Below are 19,196 nucleotides of genomic sequence, written 5' to 3' on the forward strand. Positions count from 1 at the left end.
CCCTCTTTTATCAATCAGTAGAGCTTGAAGTTCTTGTATGTAGTTCAAATATCTCAATAATCCATTGTTCAATGAATAAAGGGAAAGCGCAATTTAGTTTTTTTGTATGTGTGTGTGGATGACATATTTCAAGATTCTTTTTTCCCGAATGGACTGAATAAATCATGAATATTGAAGTCTTGGCTATGTCAATCTCTTAGCAAGCAAACTTCAATAACAAACATTTTCAAAATAACCCATATATGTAAGCAGTTGACACTTCAATAATATCAGGATAATCAACTCATATATGCTTTTGTTTTCACAATAGTCCCAAAAATTTTCCATCAATCGCTTCACAACCCATAATGGGTGAGTTTCCATGAATGGCTCCACAACTCATGATATGTAAATTTGAATGATTTTTTTTTTTTGGGTAAATAATCACGGCCAGGTTATTGTACTGCAGGACTTACTTCACTAGATTTGTCCATATACATTTAAAAGAAAAACATTACATTTAATAGCAAAAAACTGTGACGAATTTAATTTTTTTGTTTGATGAATTTCGTGTCCAAGACGTGTCTGATCGAGTTGTAATTTATGTTTTACTTTAAGTCTTGATTTCTGAAACGGAACAATAAGTGCACGAATACCTTGATTCGATGACAACAGGTATGTGAGTGTGGGCGCTTTATATTTTAAGTTTGGTATGACAAGACTAATTAGAAAACACTCGTTTTCAATTGAAAATTTCAAAATCTGGAAAAGTTCTTTATATTTTAAGTTTGGTGTGACAAGACTAATTAGAAAAAACTTGTTTTCAATTGAAAATTTCAAAATCTGGAAAAGTTCAACCGGTTGAACTTCGTTGGATAGGTTTTTCTTAAAGTCTGAAAAAGTCCAACCAGTCGCACTTGTCGCAATTCCCAACTTTTGAAATCTGTAAAAAATGCAATCAGTCGCACTTTTCCTTGAAGTCTGAAAAAGTATCACAAACCCCATAAACCAAACAACTTGGCTTTAAAATCTACAAAGACTGAGGTTGTGAAGGATGATAGTGATTCTGATGAAAAAGTAGCTCTCTTCGCTACGAAATTTAGAAATTTCCTAAAGAATGCAAAGGCAAATAATCTTAATTAAGAAAGAGAGTGATTCTAAGTTTCAAAACATAGAGAAGGTTCACATTTAAAGGATGTTGAGGTCGTAGAGTCTAAATCACAAGTTTTGTGACTCTGATAAAGTGGAGAGCCAAAAGTGGCTCTCCATACTGAATACCCTCATGCTATGTTTGGTATGCAGAAATGAAATAAGAATGAGTGTGGAATGGAATGGTCATTCTCATTCTATTGTTTGGTTGTAAATATAAAATATGTAGGAATGGAATGATAATAACCATTTTAGTGTTTGGTTAGACCAATTTAAAATTTAGAATGGAATAAATTTTTAATTGAATTCCCCAAAATATCCCTCTTAATAACAAATAAATTAAATTAACAAAATGACATTCTCTAATAAATTTTTAAAAATAAATGATGGCAGTGACGGTGGTGAATGGTGGAAAGTGGTAATGGTGTAGGTGGTGGTGTCGGAAGGCGATGGTGGTGGCAATGGTGGAAAATGGCGGCATCGGTGTTGGTGGAAAGTGGCAGTAGTGTTGGTGGAAAGCGGTGGCAGCAGTGTGGTGGAAGGAGATAGTGGTGCGACTATGGTGATGGTGGAAAGAAGTGGTGGTGGAAGGTAATGACGATGGTGGTTGCGGAAGGCGGTGGTAGCGGTGGCGGTGGTGGTGGTGAAAGGTGGTAGCAGTAGCGGCGACCGTGGTGGTGAAAGGTGTGATACCCCTCGATTCTAAAGTCACGGGTGATCAAGTCCGAGCACAGATTCGAGGGATACCAAACAATTAATATGTAAATAAGCACGAAATACAAAAATGAAATAAGAATAAAATAATAAGCTAAAAAGAATTCTAAATATTACAAATCCTCAAAATTATATATTAATATAATTTAAACTTTCCGTACAACTCAGGAATCCATCCAGTGGACCCCTATTAAAAATCCCAAACAGAAAAGGAACTACTGAAATACAAGAATCAGTCCTACATAAGCGGAAGAATGAGTGACTGTATCTGCATTTGCACGATCAAGCCCTAACCCTGGAACTGACGAGCACCTGAAAAATAAAAGTGGGTTAGGCCCACATGCAAGTTCAATCCTACTATAATCCATACAGAAACCCGATACGCAGATACATCTTAGATAGCTCAACAATAACTAAAATAGTCTATATAGATATAAATACACACTATAGGATGTTCATTAGACTATAGTGTAGTCTCAGCCTAAATAGAAGGTAACATGCAAATCGCACGTAACGTGGTCATGTATACCTAGACCTACCAGGGACCAGCAACTATGTCAAGTTATCTATCCTAGGCGATATACGCACCATAACTATGATCCTAAGACTCAAGCTCATATCGCGGCACCATAAAGATATATATATATAAGTTCGTTCAAGGTATGTCATTCAAATGTTTATTGATTTGACATATATATAAGTAGGACTTAACTTTTATAGTGAATCCATCTTCTTACAGAATAGGTAGGACTTAGTGTTTTGAACTAATCCATCCTCAGAACAGGTAGGTCTTAGTGTTTTGAACTGAGCCATCCCTAATATGCCACCGTCCCATACCGGTGCATATACATATATATAAGTAAAACTTAACTTTTATAGTTAATCCAACTTATTCCAAAATATATAGCACTTAGTGTTTTGAACTAATCCGTCCCTAGTATGCCACCGTCCTATACCGGTGCATACCCACACAACAAATCCAACAATTGACAAAACAGAACAAGCAGTTTATCAATTATAATCCAGAACAATATAATGATAATCAGAATCATTACTGAGCATATTATTATGAAATTCTTAAACGTAAATTTCATAAAAATCCACAAATCCAACAATTGATGAAATCTAAACAGTTAAAACATCAATTAACTCCATATAAGAATACTGTAGTTTCAGATAGTCAATTATGCTCATTACAGTGCTTAACCATGATTAATATTGTTTAATCATACATAGACAAATTGCTAAAATTATAGTAAGCAATTAAATCCTTCAATCAGTTCATAAATTGATGCGATTTATAATATATTTAAAAAATATCAATTTAATCCAATCCAAGCACAGCTATTTTCAGATAATCCCTTACACGTATAACACTGTTGGAATATGATTAAATATTATTAAATCATATACAAAAGATTTGCAAAGTTTCAGTAAGCAAATAAATTAACCAAACAGCATTCCACTTGTAGACTTTTTTTTTTTCACTTTATGTTGCTCTATTCCTTAAATCATTATTATAATAATGTTTCCCAATATTTTTATAGGTCCATAACAACTATTTACAACATTCAGTGCAGTTTAAACAGCTTAAGAATACCCCATATAAACCTTAAAAACAGTTTATACGCGTTTCTAGGTAACAGCAGGCCCTCACAAGTTGAGAGCCTGCTCCAAAACAATGGGAGCCGGCTCCCCACCCTTGGGAGCCCGCTCTAAGGAGTTGGGAGGCGGCTCCCTCCATGTGGGAGCCGACTCTTGCCTTGAGGGAGCTAGCTCCCTCCTTTTGGGAACCTGATTTCTATCCCTTAAGAGCCGTCGTCCGTTTCCCTTCGTTTTTTTCGCCTCCGACAATACTCAGAGCCTCTGTAATATTTTTATTACTTGTTCTAGGGTTCAATCAATGTCCCAAATTATTTATAAGACATCTATATGCATCAACGACATCAATTAAACAAAGCTTACAATCAACGACAGCAGGATTCAGTTAGAAACTTTAAGAAATCTCAAACCAATTTAATTCAATGAAATTAAATATAGTTTAAACATGCATAAAAGATATGTTTTAGCATTAATGTAAACCCTGGAGTCTACCTAGGCATGCACAGAACACAGGTTTAAGGGAAGGAGTTATAATAGAAACTTACCTGTGAGACTTTGAATAAAAATCTCAACGCCGTCTTCCTAGATTTTCCCGGCGAGTTCCAATTACCGTCAAGCCTCCTATTACTTCAGGTCTAACCCAACAATCAACCTCTACCTTCCTCCTTGGTCTGACCTTTAATCGATAGCCGAAACCCCCAACTCTTTCTCTCTGTTTTCCTCTCAAAACTTTTGGTATCACGTCGCCTCCATTGTTACGTGATTAGGGTTCTAAAACCCTTGGTAAACTCATACAAGTATATATATAGGCCAATAATTTTATCCTAATTTTAATCATAATAAGAGACGGAAAACTAAAAGAGAAATAAAACTAGTCGGCCAAAAACTTAATTACCTAAACAGAATATAAAACCCTAATTAAATATTTAACGAAAACAAACAATTAAATTTCCATATCAGCATACATTAATGAAAACAAATAATTTAACTAAATAAAAATAATTAAACAAATAATTCAATTTAAATAAAAACATCAATAATTAAATTAAATAAAAACCACAACTAAACAAACAAGCAAATTCCACATCAGCAAATAAAATGCAATAAAACATTAATTAAAATGCCGAGACTATCCTTTTAAAATTAGGGGTATTACATTCTTTCCCCCTAACAAAAGGAATTCCGTTCTCGGAATTCGTTCTTTCCTTCTTCCAATATTTCAAGAAACGGCGAGCGAACGACATCCTCTCATTCCCAAGTAGACTTAACCGCATTGTGGTGACTCCACTGAACACGCACTAAAGGGATATCCTTATTACGAAGAATTTGATCTCGACGATCGACAATACGACACGGTGGTTCCAAATATCTTACATCCGACTGCAACTCAATCTCCCCAACATCGATATGCTGATACTGATCCTCATCTCGCAGAAATTTCCACCACATGGAAACATGGAACACATTGTGGACGCGACCCAAATTATCCAGAAGTGCCAACCGATAAGCTACAGCTCCAATGCCATCCGTAATCATGAAAGGACCGACAAACCGCTGTGACAACTTCCCTTTCTTCCCACAACGCATTACTCCTTTCATAAGAGACACTTAGAGTAGAACCTGATTTCCAACCCGAAACTCCAATGTACGAGTACGACGATCTGCATAATTCATGTGCCTACTCTAGGTAGTACGTATGCGATCTCAAATAAGAGCAATCATCTTAGAAATATCCTTAATGAACTCGGGACCAAAAATCTACTCTCGCCAACCTCCATCCAACAAACAAGCGATCGACACGGTCGACCGTACAATGCCTTAAATGGTGCCATACCAATAGTCTTCTGGAAACTATTGTTATATGTAAACTCCACAAGTGGCAAATAATTTTCCCAGTGGCCCTTGAAATCAAAAACACACGAAATCCATAGAAATGCTATCACATTTCCACTTCGGTATAGGTAGTGGCTGTAGAGCTCCTGGCGGCCCCTGATGATCAATCTTGGCCATCTGACAAGTACTACATCGAGAGACAAACATAGCAATGTCCTTTTTCATACCTGCCCACCAAAACTGCCGCTTCATATCCTGATACATTATGTCTCCTCCTGGATGAACAGAAAACTCAGAATGATGAATCTCAGTTATCACCTCCTTTCTCAAATCGTCAGCAAAAGGTACCACTAAACGTCCCTTGTACCTTAAACCTCTATCAGTCCCAACACAGTAAAATGGGACCTCCCTAGAAGTGATCTCTGCAATTTTTTTTTTTTTTGGCCAAGGCACTGCTGATCTATGAGTTGTGTTTTTAAAACCTTGTGAATAATAGAAGGTGTAACTACCATACAAGCCATGAAAGCATCCAACAACTCATCCACCATCTTCAAAGTATTCCACTCAGTAGTGAATAGAGAAGAAAGACTAGCAGCGGGTCGGCGACTAAGTGCATCTGCCACCACATTCGCTTCCCCTGGATGGTACTGTATAGAAATATGATAGTCTTTCACAAACTCTAACCATCGACGTTATCTCATATTCAACTCCCATTGAGTGAACAAATATTGTAGACTCTTGTGATCACTAAATACTCTGAAGGATTCTCCCAACAGATAATGCCTCCATATGTGTAAGGCAAAAACAACAGCTGTTAACTCCAAATCATGTGTTGAATAAATTAAGCTCATGAGGCTTAAGCTTTCGAGATCCATAAGAAATTAGTCGTTCCTCCTGCATCAAAACACATCCAAGACCTTGCAAAGATGCATCTGTGTAAATAAGATACTCAATCCCGCTCTGTGGAGTAGACAGAACCGGTGCAGAAGTCAACTTGCGTTTTAGCTCATCAAAAGCTTCCTGACAGTGTTTATCACATACGAACCATATACCCTTTTTAGTCAGATAAGTAAGTGGTCCCACTATCTTTGAGAACTCCTGGATGAACCTACGATAATATCCTGCCAATTTGAGGAAACTCCGACTCTCGGTAGGTGAAATAAGCTGTCCCCACTCAACCACTGCTGAAATCTTGGTTGGATCTACCACTATTCCTCTTTCTAACACCACCTGACCCATAAACTTCACTTCCCGCTGCCAAAATTCATACTTCTCGAACTTGGCATATAACTGGTGCTCATGAATCGTCTACAAGACTATACGAAGATGTCTAGCATGATCATCCTCTAACTTTGAGTAAATCAAAATGTAATCTTTAAAAACAATGACAAACTGATCTAATTAAGCCCTGAAGACTCTGTTCATTAAGTCCATGAAGACTGCAGATCAATCTGAGAAAAGTACGTAGCTCCCTTCAATTGATCAGAAGATCCTCAATCCTGGGCAAATGGTACTTCTTACGAACAGTAACTTTGTTCAACTCCCTGTAATCTATACACAGGCAAAGTGAACCATCCTTCTTCTTCACAAACAAAACTGATGCTCCCCAGGGTGAAGTACTCCTACGAATAAAACCTTGGCTGAGTAATTGCTGAATCTGATCCATCTGCTCTTGCATATCCACTGGTGCCATCCTGTATGGTGCCCTAGCAATAAGCGTAGTGCCTGGAGCTAAGTCAATTACAAAGTCTATCTCATGACTAGGCGGCAACCTTGGAATCTCCTGAAAAACATCCGAAAAGTCCTGTACGATTGGTATGCTATCCAATGTTACAGTAATCCCTTATTTCATTTCCTCCTCCATATGGAACAAATATGTACTAGTAACCCCGTTAAAACGTGGCATAGCAACGGCGTACATATCCTGACCAAGTATGGCGAACACAATAGACTTATCCAAACAATTAACTTGGGCATGATAGTGAGATAATCAATCCATCCCAAGTAACACAGCATAAGTGTGCATGTCCAGGACCACTAGATTGACTAGAAATCTGAGTCTATCAATATCTAGTGTCTCAGACCCATTACCCTCATATAAAATGGCAACATCGCCTAAAGGTGTAGAACCACCATGAGATCTATCCCATACCTGTGTCACCACAAAACTATAAGAACCCAAAGTTTCAGAATACTCCGTAGAACAAAAACATATAAGGAAAAACAAAATGCTCCGAAAGCAACTCACTTTTAGATTATCGCTCTATCCTGTGAATTCTTCCTTCGAAATCAAACTTACCATATTGATTTACACAAGGTCTTTTATAAACTCCTTGGTAATCGTCATGTCTCACATAGCATAGTTATAAGCAAAAATTTGTTTGCCTGACCAAATACCAACCATTCCATTGTGCTATTCCTTTATCATCACAACACCCATTCCAAAATAGTTTAATAATGCCATTAATGTAACTATCACCAATATGCTTTTATAAAACACAAGAGAAAAACCAAAACCATTAGTTCACTTTATTAAGAACTTCTTTAAACCATAATTTGTCAAAAGAATAATCGTAAAATATTCTTTAACATAATACTGGTGTACGTGATTAAATTCGTACTATACTTTTACTAGTATCTTCACTGCTACTAGTAATTAAAGTTACTCTTAAAAAAGCCATCCTCCTTGTGATTCGGTACCCTCCTGCTTGGATGGCCCGATATCTCCTTGTTTAGAACACTGCCTGGAAGTGTAGCCATACTCTCTACAAGTATAGCAAGTACCCTTAAAAGTACCAAACGGCATCCTCTGCTGTTTAGACTGTGGCTGATCCCATCCTGCCTGTGGTCCCCCATTCCGCTGTCTCTAAGCTAACCCAGGATATTGATTGGATGTATGCCCAAAATCTTCGCAGGCAAAACAATGACTTTGAAACTCATTCTGCACCGCTGGTACTACTTTGAGTGTTTGCTGAATATGTAGTTGACTCTAAAGTGCCACTGCTATGCCTGCAGCTATAGCCTGAGCAATGATCTAAATTAACTGAGGAAAATACTCTGGATTCCTACCCTGATTGTAGGCCCGATCCTGAGATTCCTGAGTCTGTTGTACATCCTCATACTCTATGTGCAACTCACCATCTTCCTCATGCTCCTCCTCTTGAAACCTAGGCAGTTGTTGTTCTTCCTCAATTTGCTAACGCCGCAGGCGATCTTGCTGCATACGTGCCGCTCTCCTTTGTCGACTGTTTCCTTGCATGTTCTGTCCTTTTTTAGTGTTAACTATACTGTTAACAGAGAAAGACAAACATCCGTACGATTTAAACCGAACCGCAAAAAAACTACAACGAATCCTAAACTTAAGCTTTAGACAAGAGAAAACGCTACGCGGAAGTCTTATACAATAGAATCCTAGAGACACTGAACCTGGAGTGCTCTGATACCAACTATGATACCCCTCGATTCTAGAGTCACAGGTGATCAAGTCCGAGCACAGATCTGAGGGATACCAAATAATTAATATGTAAATAAGCACGAAATACAAAAATGAAATAAAAATAAAATAATAAGCTGAAAAGAATTCTAAATATTGCAAATCCTCAAAATTATATATTAATATAATTTAAACTTTCCAATCCGTACAACTTGGGAATCCATCCAGTGGACCCCTATTAAAAATCCCAAAATGAAAAAGAACTATTGAAATACAAAAAGCAGTCCTACATAAATGGAAGAATGAGTGACTGAATCTGCTCTGTGCGATCAAGCTCTAACCCTGGAACTGACGAGCACCTGAAAAATAAGAGTGGGTTAGACCCACATGCAAGTTGTATCCTACTACAATCCATACAGAAACCCGATACGCAGATTCATCTTAGATAGCTCAACAATAACTAAAGTAGTCCATATAGACATAAATACACACTAAAGGACGCTCACTAGGCTTTAGTGTAGTCTCAGCCTGAATAGAAGGTAACATGCAAATCGCACGTAACGTGGTCATGTATACCTAGACCTACCAGGAACAGTAACTTTGTCCAATTATCTATCCTAGGCGATATACGCACCCTAACCATGATCCTGAGACTCAAGCTCATATCGCGGCACCATAAAGATATATATATAAAAGTCCGTTCAAGGTATGTCATTCAAATGTTTATTGACCTGACATATATATAAGTAGGACTTAACTTTTATAGTTAATCTAACTTATTACAAAATAGGTAGGACTTAGTGTTTTGAACTAATCCACCCCCAGAATAGGTAGGTCTTAGTGTTTTAAACTAAGCCATCCCTAATATGCCACCGTCCCATACCGGTCCATATACAAATATATAAGTAGAACTTAACTTTTATATTTAATCCAACTTATTCCAAATAGGTAGGACTTAGTGTTTTGAACTAATCCGTCCCTAGTATGCCACCATCCCATACCAGTGCATACCCACACAACAAATCCAATAATTGACAAAACAGAACAAGAAGTTTATCAATTATAATCCAGAACAATATAATGATAATTAGAATCATTACTGAGCATATTATTATGAAATTCTTAAACGTAAATTTCATAAAAATCTAAAAATCCAACCATTGATGAAATCTAAACAGTTAAAATATCAATCAACACCATATAAGAATACTGAAGTTTTAGATAGTCAATTATGCTTATTACAGTGCTTAACAATGATTAATATTGTTTAATCATACATAGACAAATTGCTAAAATTATAGTAAGCAATTAAATCATTCAATCAGTCAATAAATTGATGCGATTTATAATATATTTAAAAAATATGAATTTAATCAAATCCAAGCATAACTATTTTCAGATAATCCCTAACACTTATAACACTGTTGGAATATGATTAAATATTATTAAATCATATACAAAAGATTTGCTAAGTTTCAATAAGCAAATAAATTAACCAAACAGTATTCCACTTGTAGACTTTTTTTTTCACTTTATGTTACTCCATTCCTTAAATCATTATTATAATAATGTTTCTCAATATTTTTATAGGTCCATAACAGCTATTTACAACATTCAGTGCAGTTTAAACAGCTTTATAATACCCCATACAACCCAAACAGAACCTTAAAAACAGTTTATACGCGTTTCTGGGCGAGAGCAGGTTCTCACAAGTTGAGAGCCTGCTCCAAAACAATGGGAGCCGGCTCTTGCCTTGAGGGACCTGGCTCCCTCCTTTTGGGAGCCTACTCTCTCTCCCTTAAAAGCCGTCGTCCGTTTTCCTTCGACTTCTTCTCCTCCGGCGATACTTAGAGCCTCTATAATATTTTTATTACTTGTTCTAGGGTTCAATCAATGTCCCAAATTATTTATAAGACATCTATATGCATCAACGACATCAATTAAACAAAGCTTACAATCAACGACATCAAAATTCAATTAGAAACTTTAAGAAATCTCAAACCAGTTTAATCCAACGAAATTAAATATAGTTTAAACATGTATAAAAGATATGTTTTAGCATTAATGTATACCCTGGAGTCTACCTAGGCATGCACAGAACACAGGTTTAAGGGAAGGAGTTAGAATAGGAACTTGCCTGTGAGACCTTAAATAAAAATCTTAACGCCGTCTTCCTAGATTTTTCCGACGAGTTCCAATTACCGTCAAGCCTCCTATTACTCCAGTTCTAACCCAATAATCAACCTCTACCTTCCTCCTTGGTCCGACCTTTAATCAACAGCCGAAACCCCCAACTCTTTCTCTTTGTTTTCTTCTCAAAACTCTCTGTATCATGTCACCTCCACTGTTACGTGATTAGGGTTCTAAAACCCTTGGCAGACTCATACAAGTATATATATAGGCCAATAATTTTACCCTAATTTTAATCATAATAAGAGATGAAAAACTAAAAGAGAAATAAAACTAATCGGCCAAAAACTTAATTACCTAAACAAAATATAAAACCCTAATTAAACATTTAACGAAAACCAACAATTAAATTTCCACATCAGCATACATTAATGAAAACAAATAATTCAATTTAAATAAAACATCAATAATTAAATTAAATAAAAACCACAACTAAACAAACAGGCAAATTCCACGTCAGCAAATAAAATGCAATAAAACATTAATTAAAATGTCGAGATTATCCTTTTAAAATTAGGGGTATTACAAAAAGGTGGTGGCAGATGTTGGTGGTGGGAATGTGGTGATAGAAGGTGGTGGAAAACGATGGCGGTGGTGGTCAAAGGTGGTGGTGGAAGGTAGTGGCGGCGGCGGTGGTGGTGGAAGGCATTCGCGGCGATGGTGGTGGTGAAAGGTGATGGTGGTGGTGGAAGGCGGCAGTGGTGGTGTAAGGCGGTAGCGGCAGTGGTGGAAGGCGGTAATGGTGGTGTAGGGCGGTGACGGTGGTGGAAGGCAGTGGCGACGATGGTGGTGGTAGTGGTGGAAGGCGGCAATGGTGGTGGAAGGCGGTAATGGTAACAGTGGTAAAAGGCAGTGGTGGTGGTTGTGGCAAACGGTGGCGGTAGCAGTGGTTAAAGGCGGTGGCAGTGGTTAAAGGCGGTGGCGGTGGCGGTGGCGGTGGCGGTGGTGGTGGTGGGAAGTGATGGGCGATGGTGAAAGCTGGTGGCGGCGGTGGTAGTTGTGGTGGTGGTGAAAGGCAGAGGTGATTGTGGTGGAAGGTAATGATGGTTTTTGGATTTAGAACATGAGGGTTTTTTGGGAAGTTAATTTTTTAAAAAAATTACTTGGGAATGAAATGGTCATTCCATAGGTTTAATTGTGGAATGGATTTTCATTTTAATGGAATGGTCATTCCCACTTTAAATTGTATACCAAATAAAGAAATGGTTGGAATGTGCTTTCTATTTTATTTCATTCTTGCACACCAAACATAGCATAACAGTCCTCAAAACAAATTTCTAAGATAAAAAATCGAAGGTCCAAGGACACCACATTTTCCTTGTTATCTGGTCTATTTCCAAATAATTTGAAAAGTCAAACTTTTTAATGACATTTTTAACCTTTATCGGAAATTAAAGATCCTTAAGGATGGAAATCAGAGCTATAAATCCTTCGAAATTATCTTCTTTAAGGTGTGAATGTGTATGTTCCTCATAGCCAATGGAACTCATGGTGGAGAACCACTTGGACCTTTGTGGCTTTACTACTTGGATGTCCCTCTAATATCCACAAACCACAATGCTTTCAACTGTACACTGTAAAATATTGAGCAATCGGGATGAACCAACTATATTCCACAACTCTTGTTTACGTGGTGGAATATTTATTTTTTTTATTTATTTTTATTTTTTGTGTTTTTTGAAGGTTAAACAAATTCACATACCCATACCTCTGTGGAGGTTCGAATCTCTATCTTTTCTTTGTGGAGGTGGGTTTGTACCGGTTCGACTATTGCCCATTTAATTAAATTAATATTGAAAATTGGTTAACCTTTGAATTGAATTTTTTGATTTGGTAGTTTAGTTGGGCCTGTTTTGTAAGGCCTTGTTTTTGTTATCAGCAAGCCTTCCCAACCTATTGGGCTTTATCTGTCTAGCCTTATATATAATTTTGTTCACAAAGCCTGCAATAGTAAGCTCATTTCTTGGGTCGAACCCACAATCATATTGTAGGTAGGACTCTAAAAAGAAAAATAAATTTAGTAACTAAATAAGTACATAAATTATGAAAAAAGAAAAAGGACTAAGATTTTTTTTTTTTTTTTTTTTTTCAAGGCAAGAAGTGTTAGTAGTTAAAATATGATATTCCAAAGTCAACCGAATGCACTAACTCACTAGACTATATGACATTTAATTGGAAATATTATTTCTAATTTTAAGTATATATTCTATGCAATTTTTTTTTTACCCTCAAAAAAAGGAAATATTATTAGAAGCAATCAAATATTTCCACCTACATTGCTTAGGAAAAACATGCGTACACGCGCGCGCACACACACACGTATAGTCCGTACATTTGTCGGAATTCTATATATCTTGCGCTCTTTTCTTTTTATTTTAATCATCACTAATTAGTAAAATGCAGCATTCAAACCAAAGAACCAAATAGCCCAGCGGTATCACCCCTTCCACACCAAAGGGGAGGTTGGGAGTTCGAATCTCGGTGGAGGTAGGGATTCTTCTTTTTTTTTTTTGGTAAGTAAATTAAGGCCTCTTCTTCTTCTTCTTCCATTTTTTTTTTTTTGAAAGAAAATGACATTTTCCCATCAATGTTATGGAAACTCTATCAATCTTCCCCAACACATTGATCACTAATTTCTTTATATTTTATTCACGAGTCCTCCTGTGACAAGAGACATGTGCTCACACTCATTAGTTGACTAGTGTTATTAGGAGAGTCCTAAAACGTCAAATAAACCATTTAATAAACCAGTTATGTTAATTCATTGATTCAAGGAGAACTCATCATGATAGCATTACTCCTTCCAAAATTCTTAGTTTTTTTCTTCCACATCAATACTAATAAATCACTCGTATTGTTGAGGAAACAAATCAAAGCATACCAAAAACCAGATTTTTTATAAAAAAAAATTAAAATTCTTTTTGTTTTTTGGTTAGGTACCAAAAAGTCAGATTCGTCCAATGAGAAAAAAAATGAGCAAATCAATGCTTAATTTATTCGCCATCCATTTATATCCCATATTCACATGTATAAATATATGAAATTTTCCAGCAAGAACAATCTAAATGCAAAGAAGGAATACAAGAGAGATGGGTTTGCGTTCAGTTTTCAATATAATTTTCTTAGTATCATTCTTGTTAGTAGTGTGCATTACCAATGCTCAACTCCAACCCAAGGTTTTTGATGTGTTCCAATATGGTGCAGTTGCAGATGGAAAGACTGATAACTCTAAGGTATATATATCGATTCAAATCAACAAATTTTTTTTCATGGCAATAATGTTAGATTAGAAGTTAGTGGGTGTGAAGAGTCAAAGCAAGCAACCCAACCGCTGGGCTACGGGTGATTCAAATCAACTTAAACCATATATTCTTACATGCACGTTACGTTTTTTTTTATTTCTTTGTAGGGTAGAATCAACCCAGTAGCTAACCACTTTTCTTGTTTTTAATTTATTCAGGCATTTTCGAAAGCGTGGAACGAGTCGTGTAAATGGCAAGGAAGGAGCAGTGTTTTGATCCCATTAGGGTCATACTTCTTGAACTCATTGGTCCTTAGTGGTCCATGCAATGGTCCAGTGGAGCTTTTGATCAAAGGGGTCTTGAAGGCTCCCTCAGAACCAGCACAGTTCCTCAACACACACAATTGGATTATCATCCAAGCTGTGCAGAACTTGAGAATCACAGGTGGTGGCACTTTGGATGGCCAAGGTGCATCAGGTTGGTCATTTAACACTTGTAGCACGGGTCACTGCCCGGGCCTCCCTGCTGTAAGTACTATTTTCAGTTCCTTTATCATAATACAATCATAGAAAATACCTTATATTATATATATGTATAAAGATTTGGATTGAGTTTAACACGATGATTTCTTTCTTTTCAAAACAGTCAATGCTGCTCTACTTCATCAACAATTCAGAGATCAGTCACATAAACTCACTCAACAGCAAGAATGTGCATCTCAACATTTTCGGGTGTCGCGACATGAACTTAAGTCAAATTGGAATATCAGCTCCTGGGGACAGTCCCAACACTGATGGAATCCATATCAGTGCCTCAACCAACATTAGGCTTTCAGTAATGAACATAGCCACCGGAGATGATTGCGTATCTTTGGGTCCCGAAAACCGTAGGATCCACATTTCCAAGAGTTTCTGTGGTCCGGGACATGGAATCAGCGTCGGAAGCTTAGGGAGAACTGATGAAGAGCAACATGTGACAAGATTAGTAGTCACAAATTGCACTTTTACGCGCACCCTTAATGGCTTGAGGATCAAAACATGGGCTGGAGCACCAAATGATGGTGGTGGTGTTGTTTCAAACATGCTATTTGATAGCATTGTTGTTAACGATGTTTCCAGTCCCATCAACATCGATCAACAGTATTGTCCATTCCCTCCATGTCGTCAGGTACATATTTGACACAAACACACACAACCATGAATTAGTAAAGGAAAGTACACATTGCAATGCCTTGATAGTCCAGTGGTTAATGGTTTCGGTGGATTTTGGAAGTGTCAGGTTTCGACTCTTTGCACCTACTAATCTAACTTCTAACCCTTCTTACTTTGTTAAAAAAAAAAAAAAAAAAGTACATATTCAACCAAAATAGTAAAGTAAAATATTGTACCAAAAACTAATGATAATTTATTTATTTATTTTTTTTTTTTTGGGATCTTCACAGGATTCATCGTTGATTCAGATAGCAAATATTACATTCAGTAATATTCAGGGCACTTCTGCAACAAGAGAAGCAGTAAAACTGGTGTGTAGTGAAAGCAAGCCAGGCAAGAACATTGTGCTTGAGAATATCAACTTAAAATACCTTGGTCATGAAGGTCCTGCTATTTCTACTTGTGCTCATGCCAATGTCATCTCCCGCGGCCAAGTGATACCTCCTGCTTGCAGTTAGCCCTCTTTTATCGATGAGTAGAGCATGAAGATTTTGAATTTTACTAGATATATATAAGTTAATTTTTGTCCAATATTGCAATAATTCCTAGTTGTAGTTGTATTGGCCATCCATTGTTCAATGCATGAGTTAATGGAAAAAGTAATTAATTTTATATGTTTGAGTGCATGTTTGTGGATGAACATATTTCAAGAATTTTTTTTTTTTTTTCCAGAATATATGGTCACAATTGGAGTAAGTAGGTGATCATGAATTTTAAAGTCTTTGCTATGTCAAACTTCAGTAGCTAACCTTTTCCCAAAAAAACCAATAATTTCAAGAAAATCAACTCATATCTGCTTAATTAAAACAGATTCAACATATAGACACCAATGTCACAAGTTTTTAAAACATACAAATCATAAAAACAAAAATTATAAAACACGGTAAAATAAAAAAAAATATAAAAATAAAAAATAAAAAAAATTAAACATGATAACATTGGTATAGCACCATTTAAAGTAAGATGGCAAGGGTGGTAATTTTGGGCGGGTGTACCCTCCCCCACCCCCACCCCCACAACTATTTAGAAAATCCCGCCCAGTTTTAAAATTTCTCCTCGTTTTTTAATTTCTTTCCTTACATACAATTATATAACTATAAAATCCCGGGGTGGGGTGACCTCCCCATCCCCGCCCCGAACACGCACGAGTTTTCATTAACAAAAATAATTTTCGCCTAAATAAGCTTAATTCCCTCAAAAGTCAAAACCACTATAAACAAGGCAAGTACATATCCCCGCCGGACAAATTACCATCTCTATTTTAAAAGTAAATTTTAAAAGAGGCGGTGCTGACATTGCACCAATGAAAAGAAAAAAACTCTGAAAAAAGGCAGTTTCTATATAGATATTTTGTTGGGTAAGAAAATCTAATATACCCAACAAAACTTCAACAATCTTTAAAAGTGATGGACAGCAATTTGCAATCTGATGAACCCTATTATATCAAGAATCAGTTTAATTTGATTTCTTGCTCATTTGAATTTGCAATTTCCAACCGGAAAGGAGATATTCTAATGCCAAGACTCCCTACTTACTTCATATTATGGAATTTGAAAGTTCTATTAAATATATATATATATATATATATATATATATATATATATATATATTTGAAAGTTCTATTAAATATGTGTATATATATATATATACACACATATATTTAGTAATTGCTCAGTGCATATGAAACGGGATATTGCATATTTTTGATAAAAATTATGAGATGTTGTAAGCTACTCAACATCTCTATCGTTAAAAAAATAAATAAATAATAATAATAATAATGATTTACATTTTTCCTCCATTTTTTGTCTTTGCATATTTTAGTTACTAGACTAATAGTACGTTTGACAATAATTTTCCATTGCTTCCTTGTGTAGCTCCCTAGCGCACTCGCCCAATGGATGGGGTTCTTCCTTGGCAGCACCTTTAATCACCTCCTTGCGTTGTCTCCCCAACACTGGCCCTTGTCAACACAAGTCTCATACCCAGACGCCTCCTCACGCACACAAACCTTCACTCTGATACCAACTGTCATAGGCCTATAGTATCTCTACCACTCTACCCACTCCCATGCGACACCAAGGTGTCTCGTTGGCCTAACACCCATACACTAAATCGCCAACACACTCTTCACTTGTGCACTCACTCACTAGTGTTGTAGTGGTTCTCACCCTCATGACTTCACTTGGCTTGCACACACACACATTTATAGGCATAATTGGTTGGCAAGGAAAAAATGCTTCTATTACTACAAAGAAGACTTTTATAGATACTGGTTCTTGATAAGTTTAAGGAGATCGTTCCATGTCTGTCGAGAATGTTAGGATTAAAGGCTGAGTAGAGCTCCAAGCTAGCACAAAGGATTCTCCGTATAGGAGATTAAGAGAGAGAAGGCATATTTGTTTATGTAACGTCCCAGAATTTTTCGGATTTTTTGATATTTTATTTTATTATTTTACCATATCTCGTTTTGCGTATCACGTGGGTCTTGAGGGTCGTTCGGGATATTTTTATAAGTTCAGGAGTTTTGAGAATGCATTTTAATTATTTTGAACATGTTAGAGTTTACGAGAGTAGTTTTGAAGTTTCGGTGTCGGGACCGACTATTGTGCACAGGAATTCTTCCCAGTTTTTCATTTACACTTATTATTTATTTGTCATGAGATATATATATGTGTGTGTGTGTGTGTGTGTACATATATGGTAAGATATTTTGAAAGTTTAATTGTCATTGCAATGATAAAGGGGCAAATGAGGAAGTTTGACTAAAGTATGAGGAACCACCATTTGACACTTGGCAAGGTGAGGACCACAAAGCTGTTTTGAAGTTAGCTAACCAATTCCTCTCATCTCTCATTTCGGCTAGCTCTCTCTCTAACTCTCTTTTTCTCTTTTTATATCTATATGCATAATTTTATTTGGAGGGATATTACTCCCAAGGGATGGATGACTTACTTATATATAAATATATATATTTATATATGTATATTTTATACATCTAGTTGTTTATTATACCATATTTGTCAGTTATTCTATATTTATAGATATTAGTCATAGGGATGGTTTTGGTTAAAGATAAATTGTTTATCGGTTCTCTTATTGGGTCGTAGTAGAGAAGACTAATTTGTGGGTTTAACCCACCTTTTGTTCATACTTTTCAGCTCATCATCAGTTTCAGACATAGATTGGAGTTCGTAGCAAATCAAAGACATCATTCATCCCTCTTCCGGTCACTTCAGGGTATGACACTGATTTATTTATTTATTCTTTAGACTTTGGGATTATTTAAGTTTTTTTTTTTCCTGAATTATTTAAGTTTCAGTATTGGAGTTTGAGTTTATTAGGGGTCCTTATTTTACTGGATTCCCGAGTTGTATTTTTTTGACGTTTGGAGATTTATTAATTATTCATGGATTGATTATTCATTTATTATAATTTTTTTCAACTTATTATTTATTTCTTATTTATCCTCTTGTATTCTATGCTTGATTATTACCTAATTATTTTAATATTTCTCGATTTTTTGGTATGGACCTGATCAACTCATGCTTGGAAATTAGGGGTATCACACTTGGAGCTTCTTGTTGGTTACAAATGAAATGCACTCCCTATTTATAAGTATTCCCATCCCCAACGGACATCTAAGATGCAATCTCACCAACGGTGGAGATCCTTCCTCTAGAACTTTCTCCAACCTTCACTACTCTTCCATGCATATCTACAACATTCTAGAACTCTCCATACTACTTACTCCACACAACTCTAGAGAACTCTAGAATCTTCCATGCCATGCAAAAGCCATGCAACATCCAACTCAGCGCGCACGTGTTGCCTACGTGGCAT

The 19,196-nt window shown here is 36.4% G+C and overlaps 1 protein-coding gene across 1 annotated transcript; it reads left to right on the forward strand.

The window, feature by feature from the left end:
* Positions 1 to 11,711: 11,711 nt before the first annotated feature.
* LOC132281323 (exopolygalacturonase-like) lies at positions 11,712 to 15,811 on the forward strand. The gene is made up of 5 exons (XM_059783038.1): positions 11,712 to 11,808; positions 14,045 to 14,133; positions 14,361 to 14,669; positions 14,788 to 15,309; positions 15,584 to 15,811. Exons 1-5 carry the CDS (start codon positions 11,712 to 11,714, stop codon positions 15,809 to 15,811), a joined length of 1,245 nt encoding a protein of 414 aa, XP_059639021.1.
* Positions 15,812 to 19,196: the final 3,385 nt, after the last annotated feature.

The sequence above is a fragment of the Cornus florida genome, unplaced genomic scaffold, assembly GCF_030987335.1.
Source record: "Cornus florida cultivar Cherokee Brave unplaced genomic scaffold, ASM3098733v1 CherokeeBrave_3.0.0_Hap2_Chr11, whole genome shotgun sequence".
Taxonomy (NCBI): Eukaryota; Viridiplantae; Streptophyta; class Magnoliopsida; order Cornales; family Cornaceae; genus Cornus; species Cornus florida.